This window comes from Microplitis mediator, chromosome 2 (genome assembly GCF_029852145.1).
Source record: "Microplitis mediator isolate UGA2020A chromosome 2, iyMicMedi2.1, whole genome shotgun sequence".
NCBI classification, from domain to species: Eukaryota; Metazoa; Arthropoda; class Insecta; order Hymenoptera; family Braconidae; genus Microplitis; species Microplitis mediator.
Genome location: NC_079970.1, coordinates 2,260,054 through 2,279,215, shown reverse-complemented (window position 1 = coordinate 2,279,215; position 19,162 = coordinate 2,260,054). Strand labels below are relative to the sequence as shown.

The 19,162-nt window shown below is 32.8% G+C and overlaps 2 protein-coding genes and 1 long non-coding RNA gene across 6 annotated transcripts; 1 reads left to right on the top strand and 2 right to left on the bottom strand.

The window, feature by feature from the left end:
- Positions 1-162: 162 nt before the first annotated feature.
- LOC130663677 (nuclear RNA export factor 1-like) lies at positions 163-9,165 on the bottom strand. 2 transcript variants are annotated; one of them, XM_057463048.1, is made up of 6 exons: positions 7,093-9,165; positions 6,865-7,028; positions 6,595-6,738; positions 1,304-6,533; positions 833-1,245; positions 163-760 (listed from the first exon to the last, which is right to left on the bottom strand). In XM_057463048.1, the coding sequence occupies exon 1, from the start codon at positions 9,019-9,021 to the stop codon at positions 7,441-7,443; it is 1,581 nt and encodes a 526-aa protein (XP_057319031.1). In that variant the 5' UTR covers positions 9,022-9,165; the 3' UTR covers positions 163-760; positions 833-1,245; positions 1,304-6,533; positions 6,595-6,738; positions 6,865-7,028; positions 7,093-7,440. The 2 variants fall into 2 exon arrangements, with proteins under 2 accessions (XP_057319031.1, XP_057319030.1); XM_057463047.1 differs by having other exon boundaries at positions 1,304-6,738.
- Positions 1,757-5,042, top strand: LOC130663681 (speckle-type POZ protein-like A). Of its 3 annotated transcripts, none has more exons than XM_057463063.1 (3): positions 1,757-2,995; positions 3,086-3,168; positions 4,905-5,042. In XM_057463063.1, the coding sequence occupies exons 1-2, from the start codon at positions 1,933-1,935 to the stop codon at positions 3,118-3,120; spliced, it is 1,098 nt and encodes a 365-aa protein (XP_057319046.1). In that variant the 5' UTR covers positions 1,757-1,932; the 3' UTR covers positions 3,121-3,168; positions 4,905-5,042. The 3 variants fall into 3 exon arrangements, with proteins under 3 accessions (XP_057319046.1, XP_057319047.1, XP_057319045.1); XM_057463064.1 differs by lacking the exon at positions 4,905-5,042 and adding an exon at positions 3,586-3,983; XM_057463062.1 differs by lacking the exon at positions 4,905-5,042 and having other exon boundaries at positions 3,086-3,420.
- Positions 9,166-15,007: 5,842 nt separating the features above from the next.
- On the bottom strand, positions 15,008-17,478 carry LOC130662967 (uncharacterized). The gene is made up of 3 exons (XR_008989130.1): positions 17,074-17,478; positions 16,513-17,004; positions 15,008-15,159 (listed from the first exon to the last, which is right to left on the bottom strand). It is a non-coding gene; the product is annotated as an uncharacterized LOC130662967 (long non-coding RNA).
- Between the last annotated feature and the right edge of the window lie 1,684 nt (positions 17,479-19,162).

Below are 19,162 nucleotides of genomic sequence, written 5' to 3'. Positions count from 1 at the left end.
TGTTATCTTGAAACCGACAACGGAATTTGAATTAAGTTACGAGTCGATGACTTATTTGAAAAAATAACAAATTTTTTTTTTTTAAGATGGATTTGAGTACGACTGAATAACAAATTATTGTACTTAATAAATCCCGAGTGATTAGTACTTATAAAGTTATGGTTTAGTTTTTTTTTTTTTTTTTTTTTCCTAAGAAAATTAATAAAATAAATTGTGCACCTAAAAATACTGTAGTGAATATAATGATATAAATTTTTAAGCTTTGTATTTTTTATTTTTATTTAATATTTAAGTTTATCGCGAACCGATTTTAAAAAGTCTGATAACAAAAAAAAATTTTAGATGTAATTAGTTATGTTATTTATTATGATTATTATTTATGAAAGTAGCGTTTTGTAATCAACTTATTATTTTTACAGATTAATGGATTGAAGTATCTTTGGATCATTATGTATTTTTCTAATTAAATCTGTAATAAAGAAAGCAAATAAATCTCTTTTGATAAACTACGGTTTTAATAATTTACTTGACTTGGAGTTTTGAAAAGTCTGATAAAAAAATTTTAAAATTTCATTTGGTCTTTTTTATAATTATTTATTACAATTATTAGAAAATTTATTATAACTACTGTTTACTAAACATTCTCATTTGATGCATGATTTAATTTTTGAAAAAATATTGGTACTAAATAATATGATAAACATCATTTTTTTTTAAATATAAATCTTCTTCAAAACCAGAGTTGATTATCGACTTCGATCTGAAAAAAAAAAACAATTTTATAAAATTGCTATTTTTTTTTATTTATTTATAATACCGGTAAAATACTTACATTCTCGGTTCGTACGTAGTCCGACGTCGATCCATAATACGACCCGGTTATCGGCTATGGTTCCATCGTCGTTAGAAATCATAAGATCTGCGACTCTAGCCCAGTTTGGAATCCCATCTTGCTGACGATTAACTACGTCCTGTGGACGACAAATTGTTAACCATTGATCCCAGAAAAATTCTCCAAAGTGGATGCGCGATTCGCCTGTCAAGGTGGTTCGTTGGAACACTCTGAATTCCATAGTGGCAGGTTCTCTTTCAATATTGGCTTCGATAACAGTTGCCATCATGCTCAAGGTCGAATTTCCAGCATTTTTCTGGAACGTGACCTCGCACAAATTCGAATCGATTAAAACTCCTGTCAGGACGTGATTAACTGCGTCTTGGAATTAAAAGCAAGTGGAGATGTCGGCACTGAAGAAAGATGACTTTCAAAATAACGGGCGCGAAAAATTAAATTCAAAGTACTTACGATTCCAGCACTAGGTTTCAGAGTATTTGTATTCCATTTAAAATGAAAATGACTAAATAATAGTTAAAAATTGTTTTTCATAATAGGACAAACGCAATTAATGATCGGATAAACGTTTATAGATAATTATAGACCAAATATAATAGAATAAAATTATAATTTGCATAGGGAGGCTAACTAAAAAGTAAATTTTTATTTAATTTTTTATAAATAAACAAAATTAGAACAAACAATTATTAATGACGAACATTCAAGGACAAACGACGGACAAACGATTTATAATAACCAAATTCCAAAAAAGTGTCAAAAAAAATTTGAAAGGGGCCAACTTCAACGAGCCGTATGAATACACGCCGCTGATTGTAAGTGTAGTTTTCAAATCTATGCCGTTTATTGTAATTATCCCTTGGCTCGATAGGGGCGTTCAGGTAGTTTATTGAAGTTTATTGAAATTGGTGACCAGCAGAGGCGTATGACGTGTGAACCTGAACCGGCGTCTCTCAGCTCTCACTCACAGTCGAGCTGTCATTTTGATACGTGAAAAATATTTAGCTCTATATCTCGTGTTTCTTTAAAAAATATAATTAAGAAAAAAAAATTGTTAAGTATAAAAAGTGTCGAGTTTAAAAATGCCGTTAAAAAAGATAGAACGAAACGTTCATACAGAATATCGTACATGGAAATTAGAAAATATAAGTGAAACATTCGCAAAAGTAGATACGTGCAAGATTGATTCTTCAGTGGGTCCTGTCGAAGAGACTTACTTCTTTTCTACAAATTTTCAAGATCATGAAATTGACTGGTACGTCAAGTTGGATTTTCGTTTTAATGAATTGCATAGTGGATTCCAGATATATTTCGACGCTGTTGAAAAATTAAAACCTAAGAATCATGTCACCTGTAATTTTTACCTGGTCGACGCCGACGAAAATAAGTTTTTCATTGGACGTAAAAACCGGAAATTTGATTCGACTTATTGTTATGGACCTGCAGTTGGTTACAGCATTATTCAGAATCAGGCCAAATTACCAAACACTAAAGATAAATTATTGCCCAATGATACCTTGACATTGTTGATCGAACTCAACATTTACTTGGATGAGAATCCTATATTTCCTTTAGAAGAATTATTTTGTCAAATTGAACAAGTTGTGAATTTAGATGACATCTCGCATTTGTATCCACTTAAAGGTGACGGTGACATTGAGATTTATGTGCAAGGTGTTAAATTTTCAGTCCATAAAACTGTTATAGAAATACGATGTCCGACACTATCTAAAATTATTGGTGATCATCAACAAATGTCTGACAACAATAATAACCAATTGGTTGTTACGGATATCATGCCAGAAATATTTGAAAGAGTTTTAGAATTTATCTACACTGGGAAAGTCAAAGACTTGGATGATCATGCAGAATCTTTGCTAGAAGCTGCTTCGAAATATAAATTATTAGGACTAAAATATATGTGTGAATTATCCCTCACCAACCACTATCTTACTTACGAAAGCGCTGAAGAGGTTAAAAAATTGGCTGTTCGTTGTGTTTCCCTTATGTTAGTTATAAACGCAGATTCAATAATAAGTGAGTCGTGCACTTCACAAATGGATTTTTCTTGTACACGTGATGGTACACTGATTATAACAAAACCCAGTGGTAAAAAAAAGGTGTATAAAGACCGTTTTAAAAAACGTATGTATTTTTAAATTTTAATTATTTAATATTTAATAATTATGAAATATTTAATTTCAATAATTAAATCACTTTTAATTTTTTCTTTAGCTTTCCCGGATGGAATTAAGATTTTACCATACTAGATTGTCTTTGCATCACTAGATGGCAATTCATTTATTCATCTCAGCAAGGTTTTTCTTCATAAAATTTAATGTTTTCTAAACAAATTTTTGTGCTTAACTTGAGTTTGCATTTTTCCATTTTAATTGAAACATTCAATAAGGAGTTACTCTAAGAATTTACTTACTTTCAATTTATAATTTAAATTTCTATTTAATATGTTCAAAAAGTTTTTATGTCGGTCTTTAATCGATGTAAAGTATAAACTCTGTAATTTTTCATTAAACAGGAAGTTGTAAAAATTACATACAATTACAAGCGTACTTTTTATTTCTATACACATGATACTCTACCAACATCCAGCTCTCTTAATTAGATTTTTACGCGAATTTATCAATATTAAATATATTTATGTTATATAGTACGCTATTTAATCATAATCGTTTTTTACAACTTGTAAGTATTTTTTTTTTTTATAATTGTTCCAGTGTATAGCCGCATGTACGACCTTTTACACTTTTTGCCTTTACATCGTAACTGCTTCCTTTCTTTATCTGCTTTTCATTGTGCGGCTGTGGCCCGACTTGTGCTTATACTGTACTGTACCATTACGGTGATACCCTATCCTCCACCTTGGCTGTGGGGGTATAGGGGCAAGGGAAACCACAGAGAAAACCATTGCCAGTACCCTGATAACCAGAGTTTCTCGTACAAAAGTTGGTATTCATTAGTTTGCGACCAACTTGACGACACCCCGTCGACACCTTTAGCATTTGCAACTTTTGGCTACAAGTTACCACCACTTTCTGAGAAAGTTGACGTCAGTATGGAGCCGCAACTGGAATGCAGGTTTCTTGAGAAAATGCGAGGCAATTTACCGGCAACTTATTGAATTTCTAACTTTTGCCACCAACTTTCTCAGAAAGTGTCGATCAACTTTGGAAGTATCAACTTTTACGGGCAACGTGGTGTCCAGATGCGGCTGTAGTTTCACGTCAGTTTCTCTCCAACTTGGCTATCAGGGTACAGTTCGGTTTGGGTGAGGCTCCAGTGATCGGTAAAATTCCCATTTTACCGATCACTGGATCTTCATCCCGAACGCCCAGAGACCTCCGATCGAGCTCAACGCGTGGCTAAGCGGTCACCCAGCCAAGTTGCGACCATGCTCGGTGCTGCTTAACTTCGGTGATCGCCCGAGCCACACGAGAACCGATCGGCTGTCTCTGCCGCTCCAACTTGTAAGTATTTAATTAAACTTTATTATAGTAATTAATTAATTTTCTGGGGATTGATATGAATTAAAAAAAGTTTTTTTTTAATAATAAATTAAAGCAAGTAAGGTAAGTGACCCCTCTATTGGCCACCTTAGTTTTATTTCTTTTGAGATTATCAGCATTTATATGCAAAAAAGTCAATTTAATTTGTTAATGTCAAAATAAATAAACAAATTGATTAAGTTATATTTCAAAATAAATATAAATATTTAGAATAGATGTGAATAAATTATATACATCCGATCAGCTAAAATAGAGGGGTCACTTACCTTAATAGCAATAGAAAAGGGTCCAATATTAACAAAATCTGAAAAATTACAACGTAAACAAAGTCTTGTGTTGGCTTATAATTTAAACGGTTCATTGGGACACTCGTTAGCATCAACGGTATCACCACTTTCAAGTAGTTCATTTTACCCAAATGATACTGTTAAATCAGCAGTAGCTGAGTAATTTTTATATTTATTTATTGATAATACTCAAAACACAAGAATTTGCAATTAACGATTTGTTATTTGTAATTTTGATTTTAGGTAACGCATTGGACGAATTGCATTTAGACGACCCATTAAATCTAGTAGACTCGATGCACTGAGTCACCAACTCTCCAATAAGCAATTTAATATCTGCGGGTCTCGCGAGCTCTGGATTACTCGATAGTTCTGCGCCAATTAATATTCCCGGTACGGCTAAGCGCTCGGTTTTATTGAATTCTTCACCTTCTACGTCTAGTCCACTGCAGCATTTACAATCCGCTGGATTTTTAACTGGATTAAGATTTTCCCATCAAGATCCAATTGAATCTGTAAGTTTTATTTTTTTAATTTACTGAATAATTTTTATGAATTTAAAAATAATTTTTCATTATTTTATTGCAGACGATGCCATTTTTAAGTCATTCAGTATCAGATCCATTTTCTAATCATATATCTCAATTAAGTAGCTCGACATCAAAACTCAGCGGTTTCAATAGTAGTCAATTTGATTTGCAAGTCAAGGATTATCGCCATCGCGTACACAGCCATTAGGAGCACTTCATGAAAAATAACCTGGATATGATGGGTCAGTGCGGGCTACCCAAAAATTATTATTCAAAGTTTTCATTTTTTTAGAGAAGCCCATTTTGCCCAACATTAAAAAAAAAATTTTCATCTTTTTATTGCTGGGTTATGTTAACACCAAATATTTACATGGGGACTGGAAAACAATAATTTTATAATATTATAATTTTTTTTTTAGAAAATCCACTTTGTCTCTCCCTCCTGTTTATTATTACTTGTAAAGGGAAAAGTAAGTTGAACAGTGGTAAATACAAGGCAATAAGTTGCAGGTTCAGAGGTTGAGAGAAGAGTTGACTTCAAGTCGCGCTCAACTGGCTACTTGGGATGAGAAGATAAATCAAGCACGTGCCGCTTGCTCGGCTTGGCAATTGGAGAGTGAACAGGCTAAAAAAAAAGCGTCAGTTGCGGAACTACAGCGAGATGAGGCACTGATGCAAGTAAAAGCACTGAAAAATGAGAATGAAGCAGCTTCCTCAAATGGCAGTTCACATATTCATTCAATGAATTAGTAATGAGCTAAGAAATTAGTCAATAAGCGCATTGAAATCCATTCAGTCACAGCTACATCAATATAAGTTTCAGTAATAAGTAATTACTAGTTTATTATGTGTTTTGCACGCCTCATAAGCGAAGCGTTTTTTTGTATTGTTTTTGTCAAGCAATTTTTTTTTTTATTGTAAGTTTAATTTTTTTTTTTCAAATTATTGATATGAGAGTGTATTAGGTGCTAAAATTATTATTAAATATATTTTATTTAGCACTCTAGAGAAATTAATTAATTAATATTATTTTAATAATGATTGACAGATTATATAAATAAATTTGTAAATAATTTTTTCAAAGATTTATTTATTCTCGATACCTCTTCGGGATACTCTAGATAGTGTTCATTATCCCTCGCTGGAATTATTTTTTTTCTCTTAGATATTTTTTTTTTCCCGATAGTCTCTACTGTAAGTCGTCAGAAAATCCCGTGTTTCGTCTTCTATTTCCAGTAACATTATTTTTTTTTAAATATTATTTCGGCGGCAGTACGTCCAAAAGTGTCTTGATAAACTGATAGAACTCGACGCAAAAATCTTGGCCGCAAGTTCCCGTAAACTAAATTTATCAAAGTCTATGTATATATATATTTTTATCATTAATTATTTAGTATTTCTACCTCTTTTAGCTGTCGAAGGGGCTGCCAAAGTTGTTCCCTCACTCGGTTTTAAATATAAATCATTTAAATATTTTTTATATTCGCTATCGAATTCCCCTGTCCTAGAAGATTTCAAATTTTCTGACTCAGTACCTTCGCTAACTCCTAAATTTATAATTAAAAATAAATATATGTCTTTAGTATTTTATTTTATATTTTTATCAAAACCCGGGTTAAAATATTTGGCCAAAATTTCCAAAAAAGCCGTAGAATTTTATTATTCTTTTGTACCTGGATGTTGGTAAGCAGTTTCGTAAGTAGATTTGAGTCTTTCTAATATAATTTTGTCAATCAACGCTTTCGATTCCTCGTCACTCAGTTTCCATTGAGCAGCCACGTGGGGATCGATTTGGTTCTCATCGTTCGTTACCGCGTAACAATCATAAGGAATAAATCTGAATTTTTAAACCAAAGCAGATTTATTTAAACTATCACTTAAAATTTATTAATCTCCCTTACTTTTGAACTTTTTTCTGTGTCCTCTTAATAAAATTCAATTTATACTCCGACAGAAACGTCGCGTCCCAATCCTCAGACTCATCACTCATATTAACCGCGAATTGATAACTTGGTTAGAAAAATTTAAATGTCAGTCATTTGTTTAAACTTTTTTATTTTCAAAATTTACAATCCAAATAAATATATTTTTTTTTTCAAAGATTCTGATCACCCCACCGACGTCTTGAAGACGGACAGGGCTCGAGGTACTGTTTGTAGTGTTTCAAATTACTCGACCCAAGTTTGCTGATGGTGTCCATGTACTCGGACCGTCCAATGAACAGTTTATAAAAAATAAATACAAAAAAATCAAAACGCATCCTTAGGTAGCTGAGAAGAGCCGTAGGCGTTCATGAAGTTGATGATCGCGCGTTTCAATTCCCACCTGTTTTCTTCCAAAAATTTAAAGGCCCACTCTCTGTTCATTGTCGAGACCTTTACAAGTTTCTCAATCATTTCATTTTTTTCCCGCGGACTCATGCTCGTCAATTCATGAGTGTCTTCAGCCAGTCTTTTTTCAAAATTCGGTGAAATCGGACGTGTGATGTTGGTGTCAACGTGGTACTGATCATTGACAATAACAAATTCATTATCCGGCTGTGCCATTAAAATGAAGGTTCGATTGAATGACAGGATTTGCCCTCCAGAGTTGACTATTTTGAAGTGCCCGTTGACGGTGACAGCAACAGTCACTCGATTGTCAAAACTAACGTCATAGTTAAATGACGTTCTGTCATGAAGACAACGTGGGAGTCTTTTCAGCGCGCCAATTATTTCATCCGGTCCGAGGTACAGCAAATCTCGATTCCTTGTTAAATCTGACTGATTTATCATATTTCTGTTGTCACTCATGTAGGCCCCGAGATTTTTCCTCGAAGTTCCTGGGTTTATATTCAGCGTGAGTGAGAATAAAGCCCGCTTGTGATAGAGGCCCCGCAGGGTTGACTTGTCCATCTGGTCGTGAATTATAAAAAAATGATAGGCGAATTGTTTTGCCAAACTCTCAACATCTCGGTTAGGAAAATAGTTTTCAACAGTGGATGGAATACTTTGATTTTCCACGGGCTTTTCCAGGTGGACTCCGTCGAGTTTTAGTAAATGCGGGCAGTATTTTTTAACCGACTCAATGTACTGGGTGGCACTCGAATAATTTTCGCAGAGCGGATTACCATCGAGCCAGAGCTCTGTTATCTCCAATGACCGTATCGGGGTCAGGGTTTCAATTCCCATTAAACTGTTGTTCCTCAAATCAAGATTTTTTAATGACGACAAGATGGGACTTTCCAAGGCAGCTAGACAGGCTAGGTCGTTATTCTGAAGATTCAAGGACTCAAATGGTGCAAGAGCGGTCTTGGAAAGTCGCAAAACATTACTGAAGGTGCGCGTTTGTGACAGCGGACAGTAGACATGTTTAGCGATGTCTTCATGACGGTGGAAATTTTTTAAATTCAAACTTTTCTTGGCAGCGTCGTATCTCTTGGTCAAGGATGCTATCAGCAGCGGCTGGATCGCGACTTTCAGGTCCTGTATTGATGCGAACGCGAGTGTTATCACGAGAATCAGAGGATCGCAGTTGGGAATCTTGATAATCAAATTACTTTTGCATAATTTTTCGATTGCTGGACCGCAGTTTCGTGCGATGAAACACGTGTCGTCTACGCCGGTTGACTGATAACGGACAGGTATCAGGTCAGCTGGTTCCACTGCGGTGAGAATAGACTTTAGTACAAATTCTTTGTCATATTTACCTCCATGGATAATTTTTATCCGGTGCCAGACGTCATTGCGGGCCATCAGTGCGCGTTCTTTGAACATCCCGTCGTTTTTTATTAATTTCGGTGCCGATGACACGTCCAACTGGACCGACTTCAAAGGTATATTGCTTTGCATTGTGTTTTATTAATTAATTATACTATCTAATTACCATCAATTGAAATTTACAATTTTTTTACTCTTCTTGTAGAATTATATTTTTAGTCTTGTAACTTTTTGGAAAAATTGTCTGGTAAGGTTATTTAAAATCAAAATAACACACTTCATAATAACAATAACAAGTTTATAAAAATACGAATTAGTATAAAATAATATTAATAGATGGCAGTTGTTACAGAAAATTACTTTATCAACATTTAAATTACCGCGCGCTGAACAAAAAGTTATGTGTGCATGATACAATCATGTACTGTAGTATCAACTGTCACTTTGTTCATTTGAAATTTCTGGGATTTTTTTGTAGATATCGCTTCGATGCTCAATTTATTGCGACCTCAGCACCAAAAAAGCAAACAATTTTTCAAAAGCTTGCTTACAATTTTGAAAATAAAAACATGACGTCCGATAACCAGAGTCAGCTCTAAAATTTGATTTAAAATTTTTTCGTATCCGAATATGTAAAGTAGACTTTTAAACTTTTTGGCTCCCCACGGCAGAAAAAAAGATTTTGACTTTTTATGGAACTTAAATTATCAATTGGTAACATGAAAACAAATTTTTGACTTTAATTCAACAATTTATTTGTGCCGCTCGGGTCATCTAGTTGTCAAATGTCAAATTCGACTTGATTTTGAATATAAGCTGTTTTTTATATCACTCAGACATAAAATTTTAGCAACCCTTATTCAGAAATCTAATTTGGAATAATTCAATCCATGCTAAAGTGTATATCTATATATAGTCAATTTTGCCAATTTTGAATTTTGGATCGTGTTTGAATTATTTCAAATTAGATTTTTGAAACAGGGAACAAGTACTGTAGTAAAAGTATACGTAATTAACATGACTAAGAAGTTTACTACAAATTTTCGAATTGAAATTTTGACTATTTAGAGAACTTTCATTGCAGACAATTTTTGAACTCACGCGTCTTGGTATTTATACTCAATTTGGCTGCGGGTTGAGCTCAAATAATTATCCGGGTTAATCATATTTATATAGTGGAAATACACCATTCTTACGGTAATACACCATTTTATATAGTGGAAACCTAAACATGCAAACCTCTCAATAAGACAATTTATAGATAAATTGAGAAAAATATAGATAGCCCGAACTGGGAATCGAACCCAGACCAATTCGGTAACGCGCCGAGTGCTCTACCAGTTGAGCTATCCGGCCCTATACTATAATCACATGCTTTTTTGGCTTCCATTATTATTTTTTGCCTGATACCAAAAAGACATAAGGATAATAGACAGTATTTTTGGTTTTGATTAACTTTGTTTTTTCAAAACATCCATTTGAAGTTATTTTAATGCGATTAGCCTAGAAAATTTTTTTTGGCCCTCTTTTGGGTTCTATAAGGTATGGATCTATACAAAAACTGATGCCTTTTTGGCCTTTAGAGACGTGATATTTATTCATATATAAATTCAAAAATATTTTATTAACGATATTTAAACATTTGGTGACATTTTGTTCTGTTCCATCGTTAGATAAAAGTATGTGTCACAAAATTGAACAAATAACAAATAATTTGATTAAAGAAAACTACCAAAGACCATCATAAAAATGAATATAAATAATGAATTGATAAACATAAATTTTGAATTCACCACTAACTCAATTTTCTTGATACTTTTTTTTTATTTATTCTACATACATGACTATTATAAATAATATAAGTATAAGTATAAGTATAAGTATGTGAATATGGGTATAAGTATTTGGAGATAAGTATCCAATTTTCAGAATACCGCGTTGAAAGAGTACATATATATTTATATATTGGTTTGGTTGTTTGAGACGAAAAAGTATAGAAGAGTATACGATAACTACTATTACGGCGATTCAATAATAAATTGTAGAACGGGGCTGTATACGTGTAGCTGCATTATGCGCGGGTAATCACAGTAATAATCTGTTTTTTTAAAAAGTTACGTATAGTAATATAAGTATGTACGATGGTTGTAGGTTGTAGGTAGTGCAGTAACATAACGAGTGAGCTGTAATCGGTACGCCAACAACGAGGTACACGATGACGATGAGCAACGAGCTTGTATAGGTTTAGATATAGACTGCTATAGAAGAATAGTTAAATTGCTAAACTTTACACTCATGTATATAAACTTTTATGTTAAAGATTTATGTAGATGTAAAAGAGAAGACGAGACGATAATCAAGACCTCAAGGGCTTCTGATGTCTATAGAATAAGTGCTCCGGGCATATGCGAAAATCACTGATCACTGCTATGCATTTATGTGATGATTAGACTAATTCTGAGTTATTCTGCGCTTTGATATTTTACTAAATCACTGTTTTTATTCTTAACAAGATTTAGTATTTTTTTTTCTATTAATAGAATAATGCGAAATTAGGTTTTTTTTTTTAGATTGAAATTATTTTATTCCAAATTGTTATTTTATCAAATTTTGGAATTCTTTTTTTTCGGTAAAAGTGTTGAAGCAGGGCTCCGTTTTTGCCCGGGTCACAATATCTAGCCTCAATCCAGCCTCACTGAGTAAAAAAAGCATTTTGAGCTTCAAATGATGTTCAAAAAGTATCAATGAGCTTCAAATGGTGATCAAAGAGCCTCAAATAATACTAATCGAATTTCAATTACATAGTCGAGTTGTAGGTTCATTTGAGAATCATTTGAGGCTCATTGATGTTTTTTGAACATCATTTGAGTCTCAAAATGCTTTTTTTTACTCAGTGAGGCTGGATTGAAGCTTACTTGGGTTTGATAAGGCTATAGATATTTTGACCCGGGTGGAAGACTTGTATAAATAATTTTTTTTGTAAATGTATGTAACTTTAATTCATTATTTGAGAAGTTTATAGAAATGGTAAATTAGCCATAAGATTTAATAAGTGAAAAAGTATAAAAAATAGCTCCAATCTTAATTTGAAACCTAGGAGAAGAATTTTTGAACCCATATGATTCACTCAAAGATGTTCAAATTTTGAGAAATTATTTTTATTATTCAATTCACTGATTTAATCGAGTTTTAAAAAAAATAATAAACCTCTAGAGTCACATAAAAATTTTCTACAATCCAAAATAGGTGGTCTAATTTTGGACAGTAATTTATCAAATAAATAGGGCAGATAAAGGCACAGCGGGATATATGGACTAATTTGAAACCACTGCGTAAATTATATTTATATTTTTACAATATGTAGGTACAATATAAACACAAGTATTTTAAAAATGAGAAATTTTTCACATATTCTGGTTTAAAAAAAAAAAGCGCGGGTATGTGAGGGGTCAACTTATTTGTTGAAGAAAATTAACAGTTCGTACAAAAAGCCTTTTGATATGATAGTGTTGGCCATAAGAAATAAATGTATATGCTGAGAGTATCCGTTAAGCCAACAACAACTAATTCGATAACTGGTGAAAATAATAACCTGGAGATTCGCCGACGTTGGTGCGGTTGTTTGGTGCGAGAGCGTGCGCCTGGTTGCACTTGTCTACCGGGTGGTCTTTTCAAAACCGGATTTACTGCATCAAGAGCAGATCTTAATAATAAAATAATGAATGAATAAACAAAAAATTAATCAGGAGTAAAACCCATAGGGCCGTAATTATAAACTAACTATTGACATTACTTTTGATTTTAAACGAAATAAAATAAGAGAGCTGATCTTTCGCAAATAAATAAGAGGGTGTTTATTTTCAGTAGCCGCAGAAAACGTGTAATGTATGTTGCTTATAAAGTACTTAATGAGCATTGGCTACTGGCTATACTGGCGTGTAGACTGGGTCTCAAGTACGCGGAATGACACTTATTAAAAAGTTTAAACTGCGCATCGATCTTTTATGTACCCACAGCATGCTAGTGTTTTATATATGTATATATGTATATATACTTGGTAAATACATGTGTCTTATATTATATACTCATGCAGAAATATATATGCAATGGTATCTTCTCGATTATATGCCGGCGACAAAGACACATGGACATTTATCAGACACTTATACAGACTCAGTATTATCTTGGCGTGTTAAGCGTCGACGTGAAATACGAAACAGTTTAATAAGCACAAGCAGTAGTCAACTACCCATACCATTCTCAGAGAGTTTATATTCGAACGATACAAGATACTGTGAGTAGCATCAATCACGGAAGACAGAAGGCATCATTATGAAACGACCGGTAATTTTGAGAGTCCTCTTGCTCATATCGCTGTACTCTCCAAGGATTAATGTAAGATCCTACAAAGAGTTTTACAGGACCCTTATTCACTCGTTTTCTGATATTAATCTTTGGATATATATATATACGCTTCGGAATATCTCAAAATTTAAATGGTTAATTTTACAATCATACCAACAACTAGATGTTCATCTTTGGTCATTAAGAAAAAATAAATTGACAGTTTTGAATCATTCATTAATTATAATTTATAAATTACCCGAGTCAAAAAACAAATTCTAGTTTAGTTCTCAAAAGTCTCAATTCCTTTGATGGATTTGACTCTATTTTAGTACTCAAAATCCTCAATGAGAACTACACTGTGAAAAATTCCCAATAAATTTTACCATGGGTGCATAGTAACACCGGACTATAAGAAAACTTATTCAAAATTTACAAGTGTCCCGTAGTAAACGTATGCGCAGACTACACGATTGTGGCCTATGCGCATACGTTTATTATGGGACACTTGTAAATTTTGAATCAGTTTTCTTATAGTCCGGTGTTAATATGCACCCATAGTAAAATTTGTTGGGAATTTTTCACAGTGTATGAGGTCTAAATGCGAATAATTTATCAATTTTGAATTATAACTAAGGCCTCAAAATCCTCAACGAATGAAAAGTCATACTTCGGACTTTGAAAAATTTTAGATAGAAAAGGGAGGAGAGAGAATACGTCGAATGAGACTTTTGAGGTTCAAATGGGGATAAAATTATTCCTGTATATTTTGAGTATTTTGAGGCTCTAATCCAGATTATGTTATTCCAGTTTAGTCTGCAAAGTGGTAAAATTGGTCCCAACTACTACTTTGAGGACTAAACTAGAATAACTTTCTACACTGTTGTCAATCTTAAAATTCTAAATTGATCCTCATTGAGAACTTTGAGACTCAAATCCAAATTTGTTTTTTGACTCGGGTACATTTGACTAAAAAAGACTCCGAGTGACGGAGTGAATTCGGATTTAAATAAAATCTGGAATCACTCCGAATTCACTCCCTACTTTTAACACTGACTGATTGATTTTCAGTAATTAATTGTGGATATTAAATTATTTAGAGTATAATTTATTTAAAATTTCAACATCAACAATTATAAAGTGTTAAATCATTATAAGTAAAATATATGTACGTATGGGAGTATTATAATTGGCTTTAGTAGCAGCAAAGACTAATCAAACCTTCGTCCGGTAGTTGCGTGCGAAAAATCCGTTAATTCGTTATAAGCTCGCGCGTAAGAGAGCATTGTGTAGAGTATAATGTAATATGTGTTGTTTGTATCGTAGTGGCACACAGGGTAGTTTGCATGACCGTGCAAATAAATAAAACCCAGCATAGTGTACAAGCGTACCCGTAGCCTCGTCTCGTCGTATTTTATATTTTATCCACCGCAAATGATTGATTGCCCTCGCAACACAACACAGAATATATATACTGTTCAACGTAAAAGAAGATATGATCTCGCGAAATGCTGCAGCTCCGCTCTACTTGTCATTTCGCGCATTGTTTATTATTGTCCAGTGTTTTTTATCACGATACATGTTGAAGAATGACGAAACTGAAAACAAAATAAAACTAAATAATTATTAAATAAAATAAAAATATCAGGTATAAAAAACGAGTGATAACTCAATAAATATATCCTTCTCTGGACATCCTGTCTCTCTGTAACTCGGCACTCATCAGCAATTAATTGTAACTCCTCATTACTATGTCTACTATTACAACTAATTATTTTTACTTGTTTATTTAATGTATATTTATATTGACGGTAACATTGTTATCACGCCGGATGACGAGGTTGTGAAGGATCTATCGATCTGGATGTTAACTCGAACTGGAGTACATCGAAGAATGCTCCGAAGATAGTAATTACAGAAGCGGGACTGTAAAAAGAGATAAAAAGTATTAAAAAGAGAGAATCAGAGAGAGAGAGAGAGAGAGTGGAAAAAAGTAAAGAACTAAAGCTCTCTTCGGCAGACCTTCGAGGCACGATCCACGATAAGTATAGTTGTTTCAGGATCGCGTCGATGCCTCTACTCCCGCTATCTCATTTTATTGGTACTGGTTAGTGAAAAAAAAAATAAATAAATAAATAATAAAATAAAATATCCAGTGAGTACATTGTGTACGTATGGAAGGCATTTCAGAGTATCAGCTCGTTTTAAAATATAAAAATAAATAATTATTAAATTATATTATGTGTTAATTTAAAAATTACTTTTTTCTTTTCATCTATATATATATTTATATATAAATATTTCGTGCAGTAGGTGAGTAAAGTACACACATCAATTGAGTACCTCAACAAGTTACGCTCAATTTCCCGTACGAGCTCACAGTTATCCAATTATTGGCTCTACACTATAATAGTAATCACTAAAATTCCGCATTGACTGAGAACTATCATTTTTGTATACAATTTATAATATATGTTGTATTGAACAGTATGTGGTTGCATTCAGAAAAAAATCATTTCTTCAAGAAAATTTTTATTTTCAATTTATGATGCAGAAAATTTTTGCAAGTAAAAATTTTCTTGACGAGTGGAGTTTTTTCGCGCCAAAAATTTTTAAATATTTGAATTTTTTTAAATGGAGTAGTTTTTTCGCGCCAAAAATTTAAAAAAAATTTGAATTTTTTTTAAATGGAGTAGTTTTTTCGCGCCAAAAATTTTTAAATATTAGAATTTTTTTAAATGTAGTAGAGTTTTTTCGCGCCAAAAATTTTAAAAAATTTGAATTTTTTTTAAATGGAGTAGAATAAAATTAAAAAAATTTTTTTTTTTAATTTCAATATTCGGTAGAGAGAAAATTTTTAAAATAAATTTAAATTTATATACAAAGGGAGGAGGATTATAGTATGCACGAGTTCACAAGTATTGACATCTTGATAAAATGTCCGGCCACTTCCTAGCCCGCATGATACTCTGTCCCATCGACTAGTACGAATCAATGACAAATCTAGTAGTATGAGATTCCGCCGCGACTGCTACTAAAAACACACCAGCGACTCGCGGTTTAATTTAATTTTTTCCCTGCAACCAATTACCATTTCCAGCAAGATTATTTATCACTGTTACCTTAATTGATGAAAACAAAAGGTAAAAATAAGTAAGTAAATTAAAATAAAAAAAAATGATTATCGAAAGCGTGAAGAAACAACACGCCTCCCGCCTTCTCTGCAGCTAAAACGCACTCTTATATATTTTAAAACTCTTTATATATCTATACTCTTACTCTTACTCTTATTCTCTTCTTGATCGTAACTCGAGGCGAATTCTAGTTAAGGCGTAGATTTATTGGCAAGCTTCGATAACTGCTCGTGCATTACTCCGCCCACATTGAAGAGCTCGGAATAACGCTGACTGCATACAGCGGGCAAATTTCAATGCTGAATCCGCGAGAGTTAACTGCTTTCAAACTACTTTACTTGGGTCATCATCGGTAATCAAATGACGGCGAGCAATATATATAAGTATAAATATATAAGTAAATTTTTCTCTATCCACTGTGGCCTTACAAATACACATCAGCAACCAGCTAACAGCTACAACCGCTCGGTTGTCCCTCAAGCGGATTTTTGATGATAATCATAATCATAATCACGATCATGATCAAGATCAATTGATCATATTATTATATTAGAAAGATCAAGATATGTCTCCTCCAACTAAGCGTATCATTGATGTCAGACTTCCGTGTTGATCTGAAGCGTGAAGAAAAAAATTACTAAAAAAAAATAATAAAAAATAAACGTTCGCCAGCAGAGAGCAGACAAGAGGCTTTTATTTTTGGTACCTTGTCGGATTTACGGGTTTGATTACCGTCGTGAATGTGCGGGCAATGTATTTTATATGGGTAAGTCGTGATCTTCCACGCCTCTCGTTCTCGCGCCCTAAAACATTTTCCCCCTGCATTCTCTCCCACTCGTCTTCACCTTTTCTCCTCGGCACCTTCTTATTCTTATTCTTTTTATTATTTTTCCTCTTATTGTTATTATTATTATTATTTTTTCCCTCTTCTATTTCTTTCTTATCCTGACTCTGTATAAAGTTATCGCACTCGCCGTTGGTAAGTGTCTATTGTCTGGGTCGCCTGCTCCAATGCCACAAAGAAACCACTGTCAGGAAGTAACTCGGAAAAATATATTATTTATGTGTAAAGACATGCTAATTTTTTTTCATATATTTTACATACACAAAATACTCGGAGGATTTTTATTTACTCGTTTAATCTCATTCATGTTCTGATATAAATATATATATTGTATAATAGGGGAGGAGGGGGAAAAGTGGGCCCCTTAAAATTTTCAAAAATTCAAAAAATATGGGGGCAAAGTGGGTCCCTTAAAATTTTCTGTACGCCAATAAATTCGGACGGATAATAAAATTATCGAAATTTCGTATATAATGAGGGTTAAAATAGACCACCAAACTGGTCATTAAATATAATTTATTAACAGGGGTTCGCACTTCTCTCTCTATTACACTCAAGTCCACGAACGATGCTATCTTTGTTGCGCTTGTGCAGTAAATAGAAACTTTGGCCGAGTTTTTCTCTTGAACAAACGAATATTGTCAAACAATTTAAGCGCACTTCGCTAGATTAGACAGTAGTGCATCAAAGTGCGGACTGTATTTTGTATTTAGAGATTTTGTTTCCGAAAAAAACTCAGCCGAAAATATCTGATAACCCCTGTTAAGAAAGTTAAAGATAATAAAATTACGTTTTGAAGTTATATCGCAGCAGACTATTAAAATGACTTTTTTATTATTAAAATACAATTGTTTCATACACTGTTAAAAATAATTTGAAAATTACAATACAAAAGGAATTGAATTTTCATAACTAGATATTTGAATTGTATTTTCAAAAAAAAAAACTTGAAATTTAATATACGTAATTTAATAATCAAGCTGGTATTCAAAATTAAGAAAAAAAAACATGAATTTTAATAAACGTACTGAAAATTTATACTTGATTTAAAAATTTTCGAAGCAAGTATTGAAAATTCTAAAACATATATTGAATTTTAATAATTCTATTTGAAATTTCATAATACTTATTTGAAAATTAAAAAAAAAGTATTTGAAAATCCAAAGTGTTAATTTGAAAATTCAAACACGTGTATTTTAAATTTTATATGAAATTAGTAATAAAATTTCAAGCACAAATGTATGTGTTTATTGCGTTATATACAATCTTTGAAAATTCAAACAATTTTTTTTACAGTGCGTGTAAAAAAAAAAATATCAAATCCGAAATTTTTTGGAGGGCCCACTTGGCCCCTAATTTTCGATTTTGAAATTTTAATGGACGCAGCGAAGTTAAAATAAGTATCAAAGGTTTAAAAAGAAGTAAACGCGTAAAAAAACTGAATGATATTATAATTATTTTTCTGAAGGGGTCCACTCTGCCCCCCTCTCCCCTAGATATATTAGTTGTTTATCTCATATTGATCATCAATTACACATGTGATAATTATATTAAGGAACAAAAGTAAAAAAATATATTTGTAAGTGTCAAAGAATTTATCAGCAGATGTTGAGATAATTCTCTGTAAGCTAAACGGGCTGAAAAAAAATAATAAACAGTTATCATGAGGATGAATGTAAATATTGTATTTAGTGGATGTGAATAAGAGAGCGCTTGGGAAAGGTTCGTACGGCGATCGATAGGTAATTCGTTTACACTATCACATATTAGCTGTGCGAGCTCAGCACAGGTACGAGATTGAGAATGGTGAGAAGATGAGAAACGTCGCGGGAGGTCGCGTTCTTTCCTCTTCTACCAGATACGATTGATGGACCCTCGTACGTGTATTCGTATTCTGACGTGACGTTTACTCTACGTTGTCGGCATTACCAATAGTTTTAAACGCTGGCTC

What these genes read in the sequence shown, in the direction of transcription:
- LOC130663681 (XM_057463063.1), top strand. Translation starts at nt 1,933, where the DNA reads ATGCCGTTAAAAAAGATAGAACGAAACGTTCATACAGAATATCGTACA. An exon ending in TAAAGACCGTTTTAAAAAAC is followed by an intron (nt 2,996 to 3,085) that starts GTATGTATTTTT and finishes TTTTTTCTTTAG; the next exon opens with CTTTCCCGGATGGAATTAAG.
- LOC130663677 (XM_057463047.1), bottom strand. Translation starts at nt 9,021, where the DNA reads ATGCAAAGCAATATACCTTTGAAGTCGGTCCAGTTGGACGTGTCATCG.